This window comes from Phyllobates terribilis, unplaced genomic scaffold (genome assembly GCF_046119375.1).
Source record: "Phyllobates terribilis strain yellow unplaced genomic scaffold, ASM4611937v1 Scaffold_7__3_contigs__length_470593459, whole genome shotgun sequence".
Taxonomy (NCBI): domain Eukaryota; kingdom Metazoa; phylum Chordata; class Amphibia; order Anura; family Dendrobatidae; genus Phyllobates; species Phyllobates terribilis.
This window is the reverse complement of record NW_027362767.1, coordinates 291250411-291274036: the sequence shown is the minus strand read 5'-3', so window position 1 is coordinate 291274036 and position 23626 is coordinate 291250411. Positions and strand designations below refer to the sequence as shown.

Below are 23626 nucleotides of genomic sequence, written 5' to 3'. Positions count from 1 at the left end.
AAGAGACGTGGAGGTTGCAGTAGCTTAACAAGACGGTTTTAATGCCCCTTGGAAGAATGGTGGAGGTCGCAGTAGCTTAACAAGGCAGTTTTAATGCCCCTGGGGAAAGTGGTGGAGGTCACATTAGCTTAACAAGACGGTTTTAATGCCCCTTGGAAGAATGGTGGAGGTCGCAGTAGCTTAACAAGACGGTTTAAATGCCCCTGGGGAAAGTGGTGGAGGTCGCAGTAGCTTAACAAGACGGTTTTAATGCCCCTTGGAGGAGACGTGGAGGTTGCAGTAGCTTAACAAGACAGTTTTAATGCCCCTGGTGAAAGTGGTGGAGGTCGCAGTAGCTTAACTAGACAGTTTTAATGCCCCTTGGAAGAGACGTGGAGGTTGCAGTACCTTAACAAGACGGTTTTAATGCCCCTTGGAAGAGAAGTGGAGGTTGCAGTATCTTAACAAGACGGTTTTAATGCCCCTTGGAAGAGACGTGGGGGTTGCAGTAGCTTAACAAGACGGTTTTAATGCCCCTTGGAAGAGACGTGGAGGTCGCAGTGGAATAAAAAGACAATGTCAATGCCCTTGGGAAAAGTGGTGGAGGTTGCAGTAGCTTAACAAGACCGTTTTAATGCCCCTTGGAAGAGACGTGGAGGTTGCAGTAGCTTAACAAGACGGTTTTAATGCCCCTTGGAAGAGACGTGGAGGTTGCAGTAGCTAACAAGACAATTTTAATGCCCTTTGGAAGAGACGTGGAGGTCGCAGTGGAATAAAAAGACAATATCAATGCCCCTGGGAAAAGTTGTGGAGGTCGCAGTAGCTTAACAAGACGGTTTTAATGCCACTTGGAAGAATGGTGGAGGTCGCAGTGGAATAAAAAGACAATATCAATGCCCCTGGGAAAAGTGGTGGAGGTTGCAGTAGCTTAACAAGACGGTTTTAATGCCCCTTGGAAGAGACGTGGAGGTTGCAGTAGCTTAACAAGACGGTTTTAATGCCACTGGGGAAAGTGGTGGAGGTCGCAGTAGCTTAACAAGACGGTTTTAATGCCCCTTGGAAGAGACGTGGAGGTTGCAGTAGCTTAGCAAGACGGTTTTAATGCCCCTTGGAAGAGACGTGGAGGTTGCAGTAGCTTAACAAGACGGTTTTAATGCCCCTTGGAAGAATGGTGGAGGTCGCAGTAGCTTAACAAGGCAGTTTTAATGCCCCTGGGGAAAGTGGTGGAGGTCACATTAGCTTAACAAGATGGTTTTAATGCCCCTTGGAAGAATGGTGGAGGTCGCAGTAGCTTAACAAGACGGTTTAAATGCCCCTGGGGAAAGTGGTGGAGGTCGCAGTAGCTTAACAAGACGGTTTTAATGCCCCTTGGAAGAGACGTGGAGGTTGCAGTAGCTTAACAAGACGGTTTTAATGCCCCTGGGGAAAGTGGTGGAGGTCGCAGTAGCTTAACTAGACAGTTTTAATGCCCTTTGGAAGAGACGTGGAGGTTGCAGTAGCTTAACAAGACGGTTTTAATGCCCCTTGGAAGAGACATGGAGGTTGCAGTAGCTTAACAAGACTGTTTTAATGCCCCTTGGAAGAGACGTGGAGGTCGCAGTGGAATAAAAAGACAATATCAATGCCCTTGGGAAAAGTGGTGGAGGTCGCAGTAGCTTAACAAGACGGTTTTAATGCCCCTTGGAAGAGACGTGGAGGTTGCAGTAGCTTAACAAGACGGTTTTAATGCCCCTTGGAAGAGACGTGGAGGTTGCGGTAGCTTAACAAGACAGTTTTAATGCCCTTTGGAAGAGACGTGGAGGTCGCAGTGGAATAGAAAGACAATATCAATGCCCCTGGGAAAAGTGGTGGAGGTCGCAGTAGCTTAACAAGACGGTTTTAATGCCACTTGGAAGAATGGTGGAGGTCGCAGTGGAATAAAAAGACAATATCAATGCCCCTGGGAAAAGTGGTGGAGGTCGCAGTAGCTTAACAAGACGGTTTTAATGCCCCTTGGAAGAGACGTGGAGGTTGCAGTAGCTTAACAAGACGGTTTTAATGCCCCTTGGAAGAGACGTGGAGATTGCAGTAGCTTAACAAGACGGTTTTAATGCCCCTTGGAAGAGACGTGGAGGTTGCAGTAGCTTAACAAGACGGTTTAAATGCCCCTTGGAAGAGCCATGCAGTACAGCATCTTAAAAACATTATTCCCATTATTGGGTAGTGGGTCTCCCATAGTCTTTGCCTATGCCTTCCAAGCAAAAGCTGCCAAAAATTAGGACGGAGGAACTTGCAATGCTGGCAAACAAGAGCCATGCAGTACAGCATCTTAAAAACATTATTCCCATTATTGGGGAGTGGGTTTCCCATAGTCTTTGCCTATGCCTTCCAAGCAAAAGCTTCCAAAAATTAGGACGGAGGAACTTGCAATGCTGGCAACACGGACCAAGGTCACCCTGGTGGTATAGTGGTGGTGGAGGTTGAGGATAAGGAGAAGAGCAAAATACAGCCGAAATGAGGAATACCCATGTGTGGGTGTGAAGCGGTGCATGGGAATACACCTCCCGAAATAACACAGTGGATTTGACTTTATGTTACTCTGCTGTCATTTGCTGGTGATGAGAAGTCTGGCCCAATCCAGCCCTTGTTCATTTTGATAAGGGTCAGCTTGACAGCATTGTCAGTTGACAGGCGAGTGCGCACTAAAAACCTGCTCTGATAACACGCTAGCGGCAGGGCAGGCCAGGACCTCCAAGGCGTACAGAGCGAGTTCATTCCAAGTGTCCAGCTTGGATACCCAAAAATTAAAAGGCACAAAGGAATCACGGAGGATGCTGGTATGGTCGGCAAGGTACTCCCTCACCAACTTTTGAAACTTTCCACTCCTTGTTAGAGTACCCCGCACCTCAGGGCCTGTAAGCTGGGCGGGTCTCAGAAAACTGTCCCAGAACGTTGACAGTGTTCCCCTACCTCTGCTGGATTGGAGTTGCGTCTCTCTCGCCTGTATGCCTTGGTTGGGCAACGAACTGTGACCTCTGCCGCTAGCGTGTTCAGATGGGAATTTTTTTAACAGTTCTGCAGCAAGGGCCTTGTGGTACTGCCCCATTTTTGTAGACCTCTCCACCTCAGGAATAAGAGAGTGAAAGTTCTCCTTGTAGCGGGGGTCTAAAAGTGTCACCAACCAGTAATGACTGTCACCCAACATTTTGACAACGCGAGAGTCACGGTTAAGGCAGCGTAACATAAAATCAGCCATGCATGCCAGACTGGTAATGGGTAAGACTTCCGTGTCCTCAACAAGATGACAACTGACCATGCTCTCCTCCTCCTCCTCCTCCCCCCTGTCCTCAGGCCACCCACGCTGAGCCGACGGTATGACAGTTGTGTTGCACAGGTGCTACCTTCTACAGTGCATGATACCAGCTCCTGTTCTTCCTCCTCCTCCTCCTCTCCCTCATTGTCCCCCAATACACGTTGGGATGAGATGAGGCTGGGCTGTGTAATCCCCCGCTACGGCTTCTTGATCCATCTCATCATACTCTGGCTGCAATGCCTCCTCTTTAATTCTCTACAGAGAGCGTTGCAAAAGACAGACACGTGGGATGCTGACGCTAATGATGGCGTCATCGCCACTCACCATCTTGGTGGACTCCTCAAAGTTTGTCAGGATGGTACATATGTCAGACATCCAGGTCCACTCCTGAGGTCTTATGTGTGGAGTCTGACCTGAATATCGACGGCCTTGTTGCAGCTGGTACTCCACAACTGCTCTCTTCTGCTCACAAATCCTTTGCAACATGTGGAGGGTAGAGTTCCGACGTGTGGGGACATCACACACCAGTCGGTGTGCCAGAAGCTGCAAATGCTGCTGCAACACAGCAAGGGCGGCGGAAGCTGTAGCCGACTTGCGAAAATGAGCTGACAGGCGGCGTACTTTGACGAGCAGATCTGGCAACTCGGGGTATGATTTAAGAAACCGCTGAACCACGAGGTTAAGCACATGAGCCAGGCATGGTACGTGTGTGATCTCGCCTCGCCTCAGAGCCGCCACCAGGTTACGGCCATTGTCACACACGACCATGCCTGGATGTAGGTTCAGCTGTCTCAGCCACAGATCTGCCTGCTCTTTCACAGCTGTCCACAACTCACAAGCAGTGTGAGGTTTATCACCTAAGCTTATGCGTTTCAGCACAGCCTGTTGCCGCTTTGCTGAGGCAGTACTGCAGTGCTTCCAGCTTGTAACTGATGTGGTGATATCTGAGATGGAGGCTGAACATGAGGAGGAGGAGGATGATGCGCAGGAGCTGTACACTGTGGGGGCAACTCTGACTGACATAGGGCCCGCAATCCTCGGTGTGGGGAGGATGTGTTCCGTCCCAAGGTCCGACTGGGTCCCGGCTTCCACTATGTTTACCCAGTGTGCCGTCAGGGAGATGTACCGTCCCTGGCCACAAGCACTTGTCCACGTGTCCGTTGTCAGGTGGACTCCCCCAGTAACTGCGTTGTTGAAGGCACGGCAGATGTTTTGGGACACGTGCTTGTGTAGTGCAGGGATGGCACACCGGGCAAAATAGTGTCGGCTGGGGACCGAGTACCGAGGGACGGCCACCGCCATAAGGTTGCGGAAGGATTCCGTCTCCACCAACCTAAAAGGCAGCATTTCCAACGCAAGCAGTCGTGAAATGTGCAAATTTAGGACTGGGGCCTGTGTGGCTTTGGCTGCGAATTTGCGTTTTCGTTCAAAGCTCTGGGATATGGACAATTGAACGCTGTGGTGGGACGTGGACGTTGATGCTGTTTCTTGAGAAACTGCCATAACAAGTGAAGACTGAGAGGAGGGGGCATCTTTGCATGCAGTATGCACAGGGGATTGCCTTGCACGCACAACAGGGGGTTCTATCACACGCACAACAGCGGAAGAAGCAGTGGTGACTCCCGCTGACACTGGTCATGGACCCTGGGGTTCGCCCCACAAAGTCGGGTGCTTTGCTGCCATGTGCCTGATCATGCTGTTGGTGGTCAGGCTGGTAGTTTTGTCACCCCTGCTGATGCTAGCATGGCAGGTGGTACAAATGGCCTTTTTGGGGTTATCAGCAGAGTCTTTAAAAAAATTCCAGACTCTGGAAGACCTACTGGTTGTGCTGGCAACGTCCCTCGTGTTGGTGTTACGGGGAACGGTTGCCCGCCTTCTGTGTGCGGCCACCACACTGCTTCTTCCTGCCTGTTGGGGTACTCTGCCTCCCTCCCCCTGTGTGCTGCTGGCCTCGCTCTGCATGTCCTCCTGCCACATTGGGTCAGTTACTAGATCATCCACCACCTCCTCCTCTTCCACTTGTGCACCACGATCCTCCTCCTACTTCGTGACAATTGTGTCTCGTCATCGTCCACCTCTTGTGACAAATTGACAGCGTCGACTTCCTGTGGCCGTGGCTGTTCAAATATTTGGGCATCGCTACATGGGATCTCCTCTTCCACCACTTCAAGCGGAGCAAGCGAGGGGCACAAATATGGAAATGGACCAGTGAACAGCTCTTCAGAGTGTCCGAGTATGGGATCAGTTGCTGTCTGACGACACTCAGCATGGTAGAAGGAAGGAGCATCAGGGTGAGGAGGAGTATGCGGTCGAGACTCACGGCTACTAAAACTTGACCGTGTGGAAGACAGACCAGAGGTGGTGGTGCCCAGGTAACTGGAAGTATTATCTGCTATCCAATTAATAACCTGTTCACACTGATCAGTTCGCAATACTGGTGTTGTAGTGTGCTTCCCTAGTAATTCGGTCAAGAAGTGGGAGCGAGAAGATGTGGCTGTTGGTTGTGGCACATTTTCACCTTGGCCACGGCCCCGTCCTCTACACGCACCATCACCAGAACGTCCAGTTCCACATCCTTTGCCACGCGCCTTGCCCATTGTAAATGAAGTAAAATAGCTTACACTCGCACTATCAATGGAAAAAGGGTAATACAAAGGAGATTAGAATCGTGGAAGAGGAAAACCACAGTTCAATTTGTCTGGCCTACACCAGAATCTTTCAAACAGATATATTTGTGTCTGAACAGTTAGGGAGACACTATTACAGTTTTTTTTTTACGGCAAAAAATGCCAAAAGCAGGATAATACAGAGATTTGACCCGTGGAACTGCAAAACCACAGTTATAGTTATGTGGCGTACACCAGAATCTTTTAAACAGATATATTGGTGTCTGACCAGTCAGGGAGACACTATTACAGTTTTTTTTTACGGCAAAAAATGCCCAAAACAGTATAATACAGAGATTTGACCCGTGGAACTGCAAAACCACAGTTATAGTAATGTGGCGTACACCAGACTCTTTTAAACAGATATATTGGTGTCTGGCCAGTCAGGGAGACACTATTACAGTTTTTTTTACGGCAAAAAATGCCAAAAACAGGATAATACAGAGATTTGACCCGTGGAACTGCAAAACCACAGTTCTATTTCTCTGGCCTACACCAGACTCTTTTAAACAGATATATTGGTGTCTGAACAGTCAGGGAGACACTATTACTGTTTTTTTTTACGGCAAAAAATGTAAAAGCGGGATAATACAGAGATTTGACCCGTGGAACTGCAAAAACACAGTTATAGTTATGTGGCGTACACCAGACTCTTTTAAACCGATATATTGGTGTCTGACCAGCCATGGAGACACTATTACAGTTTTTTTTTACGGCAAAAAATACCAAAAGCAGGATAATATAGAGATTTGACCCGTGGAACTGCAAAACCACAGTTGTAGTTATGTGGCGTACACCAGAATCTTTTAAACAGATATATTGGTGTCTGACCAGTCAGGGAGACACTATTACAGTTTTTTTTTTTACGGCAAAACATGCCAAAAACAGGATAATACAGAGATTTGACCCGTGGAACTGCAAAACCACAGTTCTATTTCTCTGGCCTACACCAGACTCTTTTAAACAGACATATTGGTGTCTGAACAGTCACAGACACACTCAATTTTTTTTTGGGGGGGGGAAATACCAAAAGGTTAATAAGACGCGTATTTGGATAGTCTGACTGAGGAAAAAAAAATACAAGATTTAGATGAAAAAAAAAATTTTTTTTCCTGGCCCCTGAGACCAGGGTGATAAGTCTAGCAATTTGACCAACAGGAGCACACAGGACTGTAATGCAGCGTTTGCTGGTATAACCACTGCATCTCCTATACAGCCTGCCTGCCTGATATCTGGGATGGATATTAGTCCTGAGAAGGACTGTTTGTTTGATTTGGCAGGCTTTAGAGACCCTACACTACCTATTTCGCACTATATATCTCTCCCTAACTCAGCAGCACTGACCCTACACTGGCTGATCTGGAGCGACTGTGTCCAAGATGGCGGCTCCCGGTTTTAAATACTCGAGGTGACGCTGTGCGGCCTGCCAATCACTGTAATGCCCACAAACAACATGGCTGCGGCATTACAGTGACTGGCTGGCAATCTCTGCATGTTCATTGGCTCTGTAAAGAGCGCCAAACGTGCAGGGCGGAGACCCGAGCTCCCGCCCGAGTAACCCGGAAATGCTCGGTGCTCGCCGAACATCCCGAGTAGCGTGATGCTCGGGCGAGTAACAAGCAGTGTCGAGCATGCTCGCTCAACACTATTCTTTAGTTATTTGTATTTGCTCTTCGTAAGGCTGAGTCCTTTGTAAATTTGTTCCTGGGAAAGCTTGCCACCCAATTATCCCAGAAAAATGTAGAAATAACAGCAGATGATGATGCTAATAACATAGCATAAGGTGTAGGTTAGAGGGGCTAGTGTAGTGCTGCTTGTGGCACTTACAGTGATCAGAGTAAAGCAGTTATATTATTGTTAGCTGATCACAGCAATTAATAGTGAGCTCAGGTCGGGGCACCAGCTCTGTGGCAGTGACTTTAGCCAAGTGATCTGTTCTCAGCACTGCATGAAATTACCGCTGTAGCCCTTGTGCGCAGACCTCCCTTACCAGTAATCACTGTGATCAGAGTGCTGCAGCCAGCAAAGATTTGACTGCTCCGCTCTGATCACACTAGGTAGTGGTGAGAGAGGGAAATTGTAGCCTAGTGCTAACAAAATGGCGTTGAGCTACACCCACAGCTGTGGACTGGGCATGCCAGGGAGTATGCGTGGTTCACATCTGAGGCAGCTGCAAGCATAGGAAACAGGGTCGGACACCCTCCACAATCACCTAAGCCATGTGTCTGCCATATTTGCTTTGTGTTGTGCTAAGACATTTACACACCAGCAAATTAAAATGGCAGCAAATTAAAGTGTCTGAAGTAATAAATAGTACAAAAATTAATATTGTAACAGTTAATTTTAAACAGTTCTAAATATACTTTTTATAGCAATACAACACACAAAAAAATAAAAATTGTGATATTTTACTTTGCCCTATCCTGATTCACTTTGCATTTATGACAGGCTGTTAAAGTATATTATCGAATGGAAAGCTGCTGTTTCTCATTTTTAATTTTGTAGTAATTCTGCTAATAAAAACATATAGTTGTGTAGTGACTCTTTAAATACTACCATACTTGTTCTGCATCAATAAATTTAATATTTTAGTCCTTCTTCACCATTCTTGTTTGCAGGCTGCATACCTCTCTATACTCTGCTACAACTTTGGAGTAGAGACTTATGAAAAGAAGGATTATGAGCAAAGTTCCTTTTGGCTAAGGTACTGGTGCATTATTATTCCATTTAAAATCTTGTAATATTTTTTAGTGTCTTGTATCTTTTATAACATTATGAAGTTTTATTGTCATGATAAATATTTTTAACAGCAGGCATGCTGAGTATATATATTTAATGGGAGTCTGTCACCTCCAGGAACACTATTTACCTGCAGATATAGTCGTAATCTGCCAGGGAATAGCATTTAAATCATATCTGCAATGCTGACTGAAGCAGCTGCTACAGGGAAAAAGTGAACTGGGAACTGTAGCAGTCCCATCTCGCTATACAATGAGCAATTTGTAATCACTACCTGGCACATTGAGAGTTTGCTTGCACACACACATGATGCAGATCAGACTGTCAGTCAATGTATAGTGAGTGAGCTGTGACTTTCATGGACAGACCACACTATAACTTATAAAGCTGTGTTCACATGTAGAGGGTTTTTTGCAAACCACGTGTCCGCAAAGAAATCACGGAGACATGTCCGTTTTTGATCCATGTCTCTGATAAAAATTACCAACACAAATCTATGTGTCAGTGAAAATCACAGGCAGCACACAAATGGCAATCCATGATTAACATTGGATGGGAGAAGCTTCGTAAGTTATTTATGACAAACTGATTGTAAAATCTGACACACTGACCAATAACGGTCCTTGTTTTTACATACAAGAAAAATCACGGATGTTTATGACGCACCCCCTGGGCCGCGTGGGGAACCCGGAACCGGGCCTTTCTGTAGATGCTGGGGGTTGTAGTCACCGTGGCGGTGACCCGGTCCCGTGGCTCAGGGTGGTCAAACTAAATGGCAGTCTATATGTTGAATGTCCGACTACGCCACCCGTGGATTGCGGTCAGAGTGAACCGCCGCTGCAGGGCAGACCGCTGAGGCTGGTGTTGTGGGTGCAGCAGAGGATAGTATAACTCCCCATGGGAGGAGTATAGCCTCAGGGCAGTAAATAGGGATGTTGGGGGTGATGGTGCGAGGGAGCAGCAGTAACCACACGGAGTCTGTCATGCAATTCAGGGTCTTTACTGTTGGTGGTATTAAGGGACCCGTCCGGAATACAGGTTAGCAATGGAGGCCTGGTCAGTCTGAGAGCAACTGGGAAATCCCGCTGGTCAGGGGGAGTTTGTAGGCCTACCGTGCTGACTTCACTCTTTCTTGGCTATCCTGCTGTAGTGTGGTGGTAGCCCACGTCTCTGAGTGTACCGTGTTGTTCTCACCCGTATGACTGGCGACTCGAGCCTTCCGTACTTCTCACCCCTCCTGGGCAGTAGTGGTCCCTCTCGTGTGGCTGAGCCTCCGGGCTTCCTTGGACCAGAGTACTTGAAGTCCCCTGCGTGGTGGTTTTCTGCTGCTGAGCTTATAACCCTCACAGCCTCGGACTCCAGTGTTCGGCTTTTCAAGTCTCTAGTCAGGATGAGCTCTTCTAGCTCCCCTCCTGGCCTCGTGTTCCTCCTCTGCCTACAGGGACTCCTCAGCCTGCTGCTGACCTGTCCCTATCTGCAACTTGTCTCTGGCTTCACTAGACTGTCTAACCCCGCCCCAGATCCAGTTTATAAAGGGCAGGTTTCTCCCCTCCCTGGACTGAGGCAGGAGGTGCTGCATGCTAATTGTCCCCAACCAGGGAACCTCCCACCTACTCTCAGACATGACATTGCTGCCACTGTGGCGACCAGACCTGGGGTGCCACATTTACGTAAGGTCTTATTTTGAGATGAAAAGGCATTTTTTTCTGAAGTGATGGGAATGTGCCAAATTGATATCAACCATTATTCAAAAAGGTTTTCCAGTCTTAAATTATTGATGACTCCTCTGAAGGCTAGAGTCACACAAGCGTATTTTCTCTCATCCGAGAGAATCGGGTCGGTTATGCAAATTACACTCTGATCATAGTGCTATCTGATTCTCTTGAATGAGGAGAAGATGGAGAAAAAATGTATCCATCTTCTCCATTGTGTCAGTCCATGGAAATCGGATTAAACTCAGATGTCATCCGAGTACCGAGTACAATCCGATATTTCCCATGCACTCACTAAATTGCATGTCCGGGTGCATGGGAAATATCGGATCAAACTCAGGCATGCAGCAATTTTTTTCCCCAGATCATCTCTGTCCGAGGAAAAAAAATCTGACATGTTCACGGCCTCATAGAATAACATTGGTCCGAGTACGATCTGATGTTTTGTCGAATCGCAGTCGGACAGATAATACAGTTATCTGCACGATCCCTTAGGATAGGTCATGAATATCAAACTCATGTGGCAGCCCCACCAATCAATGGTGGAGTGTAAACAATGAATGGAGCTAACAGCACAACTTTATTCACTGTCTAGTGACTGTTCCCTGGTATGGCAGCTCACCTCCTATTCACTTCAAAAGGAGTTGAACTTCAGAAAGAACTTTCAGTACCACATTCATACAATTATGCCATTGAACTTCTGTCTTAGACTTCTCCTCTTAGGCTATATTCCCACAATGAGTTTTTGATGAGTTTATGATCCTGCGTATTTTCGAAAAAATGCAAGTAACCTATTTTACTTAATGGGTGCAGAAATGGTGCAGAAAACCTGCAACATCAAAAACTCACCAAAAGCTCAGCTTGGGAACTTTGGCTTAATGAACAGGTGTATTGCTTCTCTTTTCCTGTGACAGAGACCACAACCTAGTACATTAAAGGGAGACTTTCAGCCCAAACTAGCAGCTGAAACTAAGCACATAGTCTTGTAGGAGATACAGCTCCCCCCCCCCCCCAAAAAAAAAAATATATATTGCATTATAATCACTCCCTATGTACTGCAGAAAATTAATTTGATTCAAATATGATAATTACAGTGTACCCTTGGTATGGCCAAGAGGCTCATTGCATTGTTCCCGCCCACTGGTTTAAATGCCCCGTATCCCTCACTAATGATTGAGAGTACTGGCTTGCCTGAGCTTTCTTTACAGACAGCACTCAATTCAGGCAAGCTAGTTGTCACTCAGTGTGTGGGAAAGATTTAGTGCAACAGAGAGGGAAGAAGGAAAGGGAGCCCAGACACTAGGGAAAGGGGGGAGTGGAGACCTCCTAGTCTGGTCTAGTGTCACCCTGTCTCAACTACCATCCCTATATTGGCTCTTCACCAATCGCCGCACGCATGCCTCACCTTGACTTTCCCTGGTGTATGGCTAAGGCTAGGGAAGGGAGGAGATGAGCACTAGTCGATCTCCACTAAAATCTATAGACAAAAGGGGTAGACAAACAGGGGGGGATTGCTTAGCTTTAGATGACTCCAGCCAAATGCGCACACATCCTCAGCACCAGAGAGGACGAAGTACTGCTCTTGCTGAAGCCTCACAAGTAGTGACACACCAGGTATTTATACACTCAGGGAGCTAAGTAGCCAGTAGGAGGTAGCTGCTGGGTCCTGGAGACAGCCAGCCTCTAAGAAGATGTCTGTAATGCCAACTGTAGAGATCTCCTGCAACCAACTGCAGGGCGACTGGCTGTCACCTCTGACACACCCGTGACACTAGTGGTGTCAATAACCAGTGAGAGGCAGAGTCATGCAAAACCAGTAGGTAGAACAGTGTACCAGGCATCTTGACCCCAACAACAGTGCAATGAAAACCTTAAAGGGAACCTGTCATGTCAAAAAAACACTATAAACATGCATATATAGGTTTAATCTGCAGCTTAATAGCATTCTAAAGCTATGCGACCGCCACACTGAATGCCCGGCTGCCTGGAGGAAATTAACTTTACTCGTCCTGGCAGCCTCTGGATTTTAGTCATAGAGGCGCGGCCACATCACCGCTCAGCACATAGTGAGCGGCAGCTGTAACCTCACCCTGGCACTGACTTACTGGCGACTTAGCAGTGGAAAGCCGGCTGTCAGTCAGTGCCAAGCTATTGTTACAGCCGCTACTTACTATGTACTGAGAGGTGACAGAAGCTGCGCCTCTGTGACTGAAAGGTCCCACAGATGCTTCACATAATTTTATAAAAAAATTTTTTGATTTAGCCCCCAAATTTTAATTTTCAAAAGGGTAAGAGGAGAAAATGGGCCTGCAACATCCCATATCTGGTTGGAAACTACTGTTTAGGCATACGGCTATACTTGTAAGGGAATGTGCGCTATGTCTTTTGGAGTTAAATTTTGTCTGGAATAGATTGTAGGTGCCATGTTGCAATTGGCTAGCCCTTTAGGTGCTGAAACAGCAGAAAACCTCCACAAGTGACCCCCATGAATACTCCATTCTGTAAGGAATTCATCTATGAGTGTAGTGGGCTTTTTGTACTGACAGATGCTTCACAGAATTTTATCTGAAACTGTAAAATTCATTTTCGTAAAAATTTTTTTAGCCCTTAAGGGAATCTGTCAGCAGTTTTTTTTCTTAAAGCAGCCTACTATCCATCCAATCAGGATGGTCAGATTAACTCCTCAGAAAATCTATTGTATGCAGCAAAGAGTATATAAAACCTAACTTTTATTAGATATATTAAAATAATTATTATGCCAAATGCAACGCAACCAAAATAATAAAATGCTCAAAGTGACAGTGTTCATTAAAAAAGTCACGATCTCACCCAAAGAGATGGTTCCAATTGGGTCCTCAGCACAGAAACAGGCGAATCGAAACAGAAGCGTACAATATATGTTCCTCATATACCCTGTCGTGCCCTGTTTGTCTCGCACTCTTACAAGAGCAGTGCCCAAGTGTTACCTATAGAAATAAATAACCCCAACAGTATAAAAGCCCTCCCAACGTGTTTCTGCCTCAATGACAAGGCCTCATCAGGGGAGTGTACTTGAGGATATAAGGACTCAAGGTTCAATTATATATACGGGGTACAGAAAACCGTAATACGTATAAATAGGAAGAAAACTGCCAGGTGCTGCTGTGGTAGTTACACCTCTGGATGACCATGCAGAGTGCTGCCTGGTCAGAAAATGGAATGAGGAGGGGACACATACCTCACACTTTTTAATGAGCACTGGCACTTTGAGCACTTTATTATCTTGGTTGTGTTGCATTTGGCATAATAATTATTTTAATATATCTAATAAAAGTTAGCTGTTATATACTCTTTGCTGCATACAGCAGTTTTTAATCTGAAAGTAGCACAATATAGAGCACAAGATCCTGAATCCAAGGATATGTCACTTACTAGGCTGTGTGTTGTAGTTTCAATACAATCTGCATTTTATCAGCAGGAAAATAACACTGACTACAGCTCACAAGCAGAGCAGTCAGGCTAATCTGTGTAACTCCACCCCCACCACTGAGTAGCAGCTTGCTCACATTGAAAAGTGTACACAGGAAGCTGCCAGTCAGGCAGGGGTGTGGGCCGGCTTATATACAGTTTAATTTTTAGCTCTGCTACATCTCCAGCATACAAAACAGACATTCTATGAAAACTACACCAGGCATCACAGTAAGTGATACATTGTTGGAATCAGGCTTTCTTGCCGTATGTTATGCTGCTATCAAATTATATAGTAAAACCCTGCTACCAGATTCCCTTTAAGTAATAGGAGATATGCTTACCTATTTCTTCTATGTATGTGATCCCCAAGAGTTCAGATTTTCCTGAAATGGTTTCCAGGTGCCATGTCATATTAGTAGAGCCTGAGATACCAGAACAGCAGACTTCCTAAAAATAACCACATTTAACAAATCACACCCCTTAATGAATTCATATACGTGTGCAGTGTGCATGTTGACCTCACAGGTGTTACACAGAATTTTATATAATTTGGCTGTAACTTAAAAAAAATGACTTTTTTTACCATTAAAATGTTGTTTTAGCCCCAGAGTCTTCATTTCATAAAGCGGTAATAGGTTCAAATTAACTCTATATTTTGTTATGAAATTTATTAGAATGCGGCAATACCCCATATGTAGTCGTACACTACTGTTTGGGCACAGTCGCTATTTGAGTATTGGAATGCAGATTTTTCTGGAATACTGTGTGGACTCCATTTGCACGGTTCCTGAGATGCTATAACAGCTGATGTTCCTCACTATATGACCCAATATTGGAAATGACACCCCCTCTGGAATTCATCTACAAGTGAAGTGACTATTGTGACCCCAGAGGTGTTTTCCAGAAATAAGCACAAGTTGGTGTTGCTGAGTGAGAATTGCAAGCACAGTAGATATAAAAAGTTTATATATCCCTGTTAAAATGCCAGGTTTTTGTCATGTAAAAAAATATAAAAAGAATCATTTCAGAACAGTTTTCACCATTAATCAGTATAATTCAATGGAAAATTATACTGAAAACTTTTCAGATGGAACAAATAAAATAAAGAAGTAAAATAATAATGGTTGAATAATTATGCACACCCTTAAACTAATCCTTTGTTGAAGTTTTGTTTTCAGGTGCCAAAGTTTTTTGAATGGATTTAGGGTATTTTGAGGGTGCTCAATTAAAAAACCCATTACTTTTGCTGACTTTGTTCTAGTTTTTGAGATAATTCATGAAAAAAAATGCATTCCCCCCAATGCGATAACAAATGCAATAGCTTTTGATCTTTTGACTCTTTAACAGTGTCTTAGGTAATGAAATATCCCATATAATTATTTTGTATTTCAATTTGTAGGCTTACAATGCTATAAAAGCGACTTTTTGAAGCCAGAATTCTACTGTAATTAATTAACTATTAAATATCTCAGATACTAGAGCCAATCTGGCAAAACCAAAGTCATATTCTTAGCCAGCACCACAAACTTCATATAAAACCGTTAAGACATCGTTGGCACCAACATCACTGTATACCAGTGGAATTGGCGATCTTTGCCCACTCTTTCTTGCATTCAAATCTGTTAGAATGTGAAGGCATCTCCTGCGTACAGCGCCCTCTTCAGGTCAGCTCACAGATTTTCAATTGGATTCAGGTCTTAGCTCTGACTGTGTCATTTCAAAACTGTGCCATTCTTTTGCTGGTTTGGAGGTGTGCTTGGGGTCATTGTTGCAATGAAGGTGAAATTCATCTTCTGCTTTTTAGCAGAAGCCTGAAGATTTTGTTGTAAAATTGACTGATATTTGGAACTGTTCATAATTCTCTCCACCTTGACTAAAGCCCCAGTTACAGCAGCCTCCACCATGCTAATGCCTTGCAATTTTTTTGTATTCTTCTCCTTATTGATAGCTTTCAAATATGAGATTCCTTTGTTGTGTTGTATTATGTATATATTATATTGTATGGAGCAATATATGGGGTCTGTTCTGTATGGAACATTATATGGGGCCCATTCTCTATGGAGGATTATATGGAGCCCATTCTCTATGGAGCATTATATGGACCCATTCTCTATGAAGCATTGTATGGGGCCCATTCTCTATGGAGCATTATATGGGGCCTATTCTCTATGGAGCATTATATGTGGCTCATTCTATATGGAGCATTATATGGGGCCTATTCTGTATGAAGCAGTGTATGGGGCACATTCTGTATGGAGCATTATATGGGGCCCATTCTGTATGGAGCATTATATGGGACTCATTATTCTGTATGCAACATTATATGGGGCTCATTATTATGTTTGGAGCAATATATGGAACTCATTATACTGTATGGAGCATTATATGAGGTCCATTATTTTGCATGGAACATTATATGGGGCTCATTATACTGTATGGAGCAATATATGGGATCCATTATTCTGAATGGAGCATTATATGGGGTCCATTCTGAATGAAACATTATATGGGGTCCATTATACTGTATGGAGCATTATATGGGGTCCTTTATTCTGTATGGAGCAATATATGGGGTCCATTATTCTGTACTGAGCATTATATGAGTCCATTATTCTGTATGGAGCAACATATGGGGTCCATTATAATGAATGGAGCAATATATGGGGTCCATTATACTGTATGGAGGACTATGTGTTGCCCATAATACTGTATGGAGGACTATACTGTACGGTCTAAAATGAAAACTTTTGAACCTTCCCAGGGCACACACTGTGCGCTGCGAGGTTTTGCCGGTTTCTGAGCTATTGTAGAATTTTCAGTAGATATCACTCGCAATGTAAGAAGTGAAATCTTTGGCATTGTACTATACCTATATTTCTCTGCTGTATCTGTGCATCATAAATCGTGGTATGTGTTAAAGGGGCCCACTGAGATTCTTTCGCCCGGGGCCCACGAAAACCTGAAGCTGGCCCTGCATTGGAGTCATATTCACTACTAAGCATATTTATAGAAATCAGTCAGCAGAACATTCTTGTCAGTTTCACTGGGAGCATTTGCCTGCAGATGGGTAAACCATAATCTTTTGGTACCCTTGCATGAGCATGGATGGTAGTATTTTTATTGTAATGAAAGTTGCACCTAATCTTTTTTTTTTAAAATAAATCCTTTTGTTTCTCCCCACTACAAGCATAGTCTAATTAAATTAGTGATGAGTTAATGTTACATGCACTCCGATAGGTTCAGATAGAGGCGAGACAGGTTACATGAATTCTTTGGAATCCTGGGGGAACCGTTACTCAGGGTGACCATTGACCATGTGCTGCAGCTTCTCTCAGGCAAACAGGGGTATTGACCCTCAGGCACAGACACGTAGGTTGTTTCACTTGCTGACCAGACACACTGACAAGAGTCCTCATAAATGGTAGAACAGTAGCATTTAATAAGAAGGCGCACAGCTAGTTCATGTTAAGTCTTATGAGCAACACGCTCCAGTGACAAACAGTACAGTTTCCTTAGCAGCACAGCAGTTCACAGTCTTCCCAGTAGTATAGGACAGCACAGTTCTAATGCAAAGGCACATTAATGAACACAGCATTCTTTACAGCACAGTGAGTTGAAGGAGGGGGGAGGGTTTCCTGAGAGAGATCTCTGTGACACCATTTCTTCCAGCCCTTATCTTTCTGCCTGACAATACTCTGCACTGTTAGTTCAGGAACTCTACTTGATCTGTGCTTAGCTTCACTCCTGACTTAAATCCTTTTCACTTGCAGGGGCGCTTCTGTGAGATACAGAACACACACACCACCTTTCTCTTCGGCTCCAGCCAGACAGTAAACAACTTCCCCATAATCCCCCTGGGGCTCTGCTGAAACATTCCCCTTCTCCTGTGACTGTGTTAACCCCTCTAGTTGCTGGATGCTTCTGGATCACAACACTTCCTGTCTCATGTGCTTCTGTTACTTCTAATAGTTCCTGAATGCTTTTAAAGCAACAGCACTACTTCTTCATGTCACACTCTTCCCTCCTTTTTGAATGTCGTCCTCGACATTCGTCTTAATTGGTCAGTCTGACCAATTCTGAGACAGTGGTGAAAGTTGGATAACTTTATATACAAATTGGCATTGTGAAATTGGTATAACGTTCATAAATATTCATAACAACCTAATCTTACGACCTTTTTCTTGTAGGATGCCTGTAAGAAATAAACAATTAACACAATTAAAAGAATCAGCATCTCTTCAGCTGGAGTTTTTCGTACGTCTTCAACCAGCTCTCTGTCTTTCTATGCTTTAACAGTTCTTTGTTTCTACAAAGTCTTTTAAGGAAATTCAAAGCATGAAAACAAGTCTTTCCACCAGGCAACATCTTCCATACTGCCTCTCGGTGGTGAATACCACTCAAATGGGCTTACCTGGTCTGCAGGCCGAGATACCTGTTTCCAGTCGACAGTCCTTGGCACTTGACTTGGTTCACCAAGTGTCTCATACGTCAGCATCACGGGCCTCCTCACTTCTCGAGTCGACATCCTCCTGGTGGGTTGTTCCTCAGAGACCACGGTATTCCGGTCACAGAAGTTTCTTCCGCCACACTCATTTCCCGTGCTTGCTCAGATGCTCTTGGAGCTGCCTCTGAAAGTTCCTGTACTTTTCCTGAGTCGCTTGTTTCCGCATGGTCTGGTAATTCTGCTCCTCCTGAGTGTCGATCGGTCTCTTCAGTGGCCGGTGTTCGATCATCAGATCTGAATTAGACTTCATCTCTACTCCTTGGTACGAACTCTGGAGCCTCAGGACTTAGTTCACTCTCCTGAGGATGGTATATCCCTCTCCTTGCCGGTCCGAGAAATACAACGGTGTGCTCTTCTTCATCGGAACTTTCAAGGTCACTATCCACCTCCGGAGCTTCAGTCTGTGGTGGTCCCTTGGTCGATCTCGGACGATGTCGTCTACTTCTGGGAAGTCTTGTTGTGGTGGGAGATAATCACAGGGTAGTATTAAATTCCGATGGACTATTCTGGTTTTCTTGTCTCCCGTTTCCAATCGGATTTCATACACTAGGCTGTCATCTGCTTTCCTCATTACGACCACATACACCTTGTCTTCCCAGTGCGAACAAAGTTTTCCTGGACCACTTTTCTCACGTACGTTCTTGACTAGCACCTGGCTTCCAGGTGCCAATTCTGCTCCATAACATTTTCGATCATAGTACTCCTTACTCTTGCTCTGTCATTGCGTAACCACTTTGGACGCTATGTTGTATGCCTCTGCCATCCGTTCCTTCCATTTCCGAACGTACTCTGGATACGTTCTCTAAGACTCTGACACCGAAGTATCGAACATGATGTCGATTGGCAGTCTTGGCGATTGTCCATACAATAGGAAAAAGGGTGAGTAACCCGTTGCATCGCTCTTTGTACAGTTATAGGCATGTACCACTTTTGACAGAGAACTCTTCCAGTCTTTTTTCTCATCAGCTGTTAAAGTGCGCAACATCGACAATAATGTCCGGTTAAAACGTTCCACTTGTCCATTATCCTCTGGGTGATAGGACGTTGTGTGGGATCTCTGAATTCTACAGTACTTTCCTAGCTTGGCAAAGAGCTGGTTCTCAAATTCTCTTCCTTAGTCGTGGTGTAACCTCGTAGGGAACCCAAACCTCAAAGCAAAATCATTGAAGATCTTCTCTGTCACTGTTCGACCCAATTTATTGGTGGTGGCATATGCTTGAGCAAATCGAGTGAAATGGTCCATCACCCCCAAGATGTATTCGTAACCACCCTTGCACGTCTCGCGATGTAGAAAGTCTATTGAGACCATCTCAAACGGATAGTTTGGATGTTGCCCATAGGTGCCCGGGTTGATGTGTTGGGACGTTTATCTTTCAGACATCCACACTCCCTGGTCACGTACCTCTCAATATCTCTCTGCATATAGGCCAGAAGAAACGTTCACGGATCCAATTTGTTGTCCTTTCCACTCCCAGGTATCCCATGTTTTCAAGGAGTTTTTTTGAAGACCAACCTACGGAATACTCTCGGTAGTACCAACTGCCGGTTTTGTCCTCCTTTACGATACAGGATACCACCTTCACTGAGGTAGAGCTTTGTCCATTCTTTAATTCAAATAGATACTGCTGGTGACTCATTGTCTCTCTCCCGTTTACTTGGAAACCGATTTTGGTCCACATAAAGTAGTATTCTACCAATTATGTGATCTTACCGTTGTGCTCTACGGATTTTCACTTTTGGTAGTTGTTGAATAGACGAGGAGTGATCTTGTTCTCTCGCTTTTATGGTGGTTTCCACCGTCAACGGACACCACAATGGTGTGTTTTCCTCCTGATAAGCTTGTACTGCTTGGGTAGTGCTCTCAATTGCTTCCAGACTGACTTCCTCTGAGCATTCTTGCATGAACTCCTCAGGCTCTAGTGGCATTCTTGACAATTCGTCAGCATCCGCATTGCAGTTTACTGGCCTGTACTTGATGGTTAAATTTAAGTCAGCTAGTTCAGCAACCAATCTCTGACCCGTTGCATTGAGTTTGGCTGTAGTAAGGACATAGGTCAAAGGGTTGTTGTCAGTGTATACCTCAAACTCTTTGCTGTAGTAGAGATAATCTCTAAATCGTTCACAGATAGCCCATTTCAATGCCAGGAACTCCAATTTTCTGGAATGTAGATGGCAATTCTTCTCGGCGTCTGTCAACGTTCTAGAACCGTAACCGATGACTCTCAATTTTCCATCTTTATGCTGATACAGGGCAGCTCCCAGTCCAACTTGAGAAGCGTCATAATGAAGAACAAATGGTAAATTGAAATCAGGATATCCCAAGATGGGTGGTTTTACCAGGTAATCCGCTAGTTCTTCCAATACCTCCTGGTGGTCTTCTGTCCAGAGATTAGGCTGTTGGGACGAAACAGCATTGTTTCTTTTAAGCCTGGTCCTACCCGCATTCTTCTTTTTCTCTGTGGGTGTTGTTGTCTCTGTCGCCCCCACCCCCCAAGAAGAGGTATAGCGGGCGGAAATCCTGGAAAAGTTCCGAACGTAAGTACGATAGTAGGAGAGGAATCCTAATATCTGCCTCAACTCCCCGACGGTAGAGGGCCGCTTGTCTTTTAAGGCCAGTACCAGAGCGATTTCTGCTGGGTCCATGGTATATCCTTCTCCGGACACAATTTTCTCTAAAAATCGGACTTGTCTTTTGAACAGTTCACACTTCTTTGGGGTCAACTTAACTCCATGTTGTTGATACCGTTGTAATACGTTCCTCACGTGTTCAACATGCTCCCGGGAAGGTTTTTCTGTATACCACATTGTCATCCAAGTATGGCTGGCAGATATCGTCCTTCAATCCTAAACATGTCTCCATGCTCCTCTGGAATTCTGCAGGAGCTGAACTGAGCCCAAATGGTATGCGGAGCCACTCATATAATCCCCACGGTGTGATGAATGCTGTCAATAGTCTACTGGACTCTTCGACAAACCCTTGGTGGTATGCCTTACCCTGATCGAGGACAGAGAACCAGGTGCTTCCTGATAGGCTATCCAGCATATCTTGGATCTTTGGTATCGGGTGTCAATCAGGTACTGACTTTCGGTTTAGTTCCCGATAATCACAACAGAGTCACAATGTACCGTACTTCTTCCTAACACAAACAATAGGAGAGGAATAAGACGACTTCGACTTTTGGACCCATCCTCTTTTGATGAGATCTTGTAAATATTTTTTCAATGGTTTTGTAATGGTTTTGGCACAGACATGTAACTTCTGGTTACTGGGGTCATGTCTTTCAAATTGATTTTCAAATGCAACGACGGGATACAACCTATATCAGAGTCATCTTTGGAGAACGCATGACACTCTTCTCTCAGCTTCTGTTTTGCTACCGCTAGATCTTCAGCACACAAGTGTTCCAAGGGGACTGGGGGATCCCAGGACCCCGAGGTGGGTTGCGCAATTCACTCCCCTGGGCAACTCCTGTTCCTTGATGGGGAGACTAAATTCACTGTAGACCCCTGGGCTGGTCTCACACTGGCTGGATATACCATTTTAATGGTTTCAATGTGACCTAACACAGTCTTTGGATCCAGTCTAATTTAGCGTTTTGTAGTATTCATCACCGGTACTGTCACTCGAGCAAACCCACCAGTAGGAATCGTAAGCACAGTCTCACCTTGAACTAGTCCTTCAAGTTTTTCTAAAGCAATCCTTTTGTTTCTCCCCAATTCCAATCATAGTTTAATGAAATTAGTGATCATTAAATTAATTGTGTTAAAAGCAAACAATGCCCTACCTTATACACATAAAAAACTTTCCCCTAAATAATTTGAACAAATTGCATTTTTCTGCAAAAACGTTTTATGTTTTCACAAACGTCTTTCATTGGTGGCGTAACACCTTGTATTGTTTATGCTTGCAAGGTGGAAGCAAAATAAACTCCAAAAATGTGTTATCTTGTTAATCATATTAATCCTCAGAATAAAGTGAAAATGTTACTTATACTACTACACAGCCAATGCCATAAAAAAAACCTAATTGGAAAAATAATTAAAATTTTCACTTTATGCCATCTGCCCCACATGAGTTTCTTGACACGTTGGAGTGAAAATGGTCAGTACACCCCTTGATAAATGTTTTGAAGGGTGTAATTCACAATACTTCAGTGGGGAGTCCTCTAAAAGAATATGACGCACCCCCTGGGCCTTAGGGTACTCGGTAGCCGGGCCGGTCAATGCTGGGGGATGTCACAGTGGTGATGACCCGGTCCGTGACCCAGGGCGGTAAATAAAAGGGGTTTTAAAGAAAAGGGAATAGAGTTTCTATATATAATGTTCGTGACGCCACCTGTGGTATGCGGCTATATGGAGCCGCTGCGGTGCAGATCCTCTGGAGCTGATGATGACGCAGCAGAGTTGGTTCTGCTCTGCACAGGCAGAGCTTAGCTCCAGGGCAGGAAATGGTGATGTTATAGATGTTGCTGTGCAGTGTAGTGCAGGGGATGGCGCAGTTAATAATCAGTCCACAACTTAATGGCGGTTTCCTCTTATCTTTACTTGCGGTGGTTAGGCAGACCGGGGTACGGGTATTAGCTGGTAGTAGAGGTCCGGGCGGCCTGGAAGCAAGTTGGGAATCCACCTCACCAGGTGAAGTTGTAGGCCTTCCCTCTGCGCTAATCTCTCTGGCCCTGCTGCTTATAGCTGTGCTGTGGCCCTCGTCCCTGAGTAAAACGTCTTTGTGCTCACCCGTATGGCAGGCAGCTCGGGTGTACCTGGAGTGTCGCTCCCACCTGGCGGTGCTGGGCCCTATGTGCTGCTGAGCCTCCGGGCGTCTGATGGGGCCAGGAGACCTGCAGTCTCCTGCCCTCCGGTTTCTGCTGCTGGGCCTTCAGTGCCCCACAACCTCGGACTCCAGTGTCCCGTGTAGCATCGGCGTCTCTGCCTCCTGCCCGGCAGAGACGCCGTCCACCTTACCTCCGTGGTCCTACTCCAGCATCTTCTGGCCTCTCTACAGCTGCTGCTGGGGCACGCAGCCTCCCCGGCTCTGTGCTTAGGGCACGCGCACCCTCCCTCCCTCTTAAAGGGGCAGCGCGTGCCGTCCTAAAAAGTTCCCGGCCAATGGCCGGAGGACTTCCCCTATAAAAGGCACCTCCTCCAATATGGAAGTGCCCGTGCAAGGTTGTAGCTTTGTGTGTTATATTCTGCTTCAGCCCTCAGGTCCCGCTGCTAGCCTGACTACCAGTCCAGCCCGCCAGCCAGACTACAAGTCCAGCCCGCCAGCCTGACTTCAAGTCCA

The 23626-nt window shown here is 45.3% G+C and overlaps 1 protein-coding gene across 1 annotated transcript in view; it reads left to right on the top strand.

The window, feature by feature from the left end:
- Positions 1 to 23626, top strand: part of TEX11 (testis expressed 11) — a 321481-nt gene that overhangs the window by 55171 nt on the left and 242684 nt on the right. Inside the window, exon 7 of the mRNA XM_073642366.1 lies at positions 8556 to 8641. Coding sequence (XP_073498467.1) covers positions 8556 to 8641 — 86 coding nt within the window. The remainder of the gene's footprint in view (positions 1 to 8555; positions 8642 to 23626) is intronic.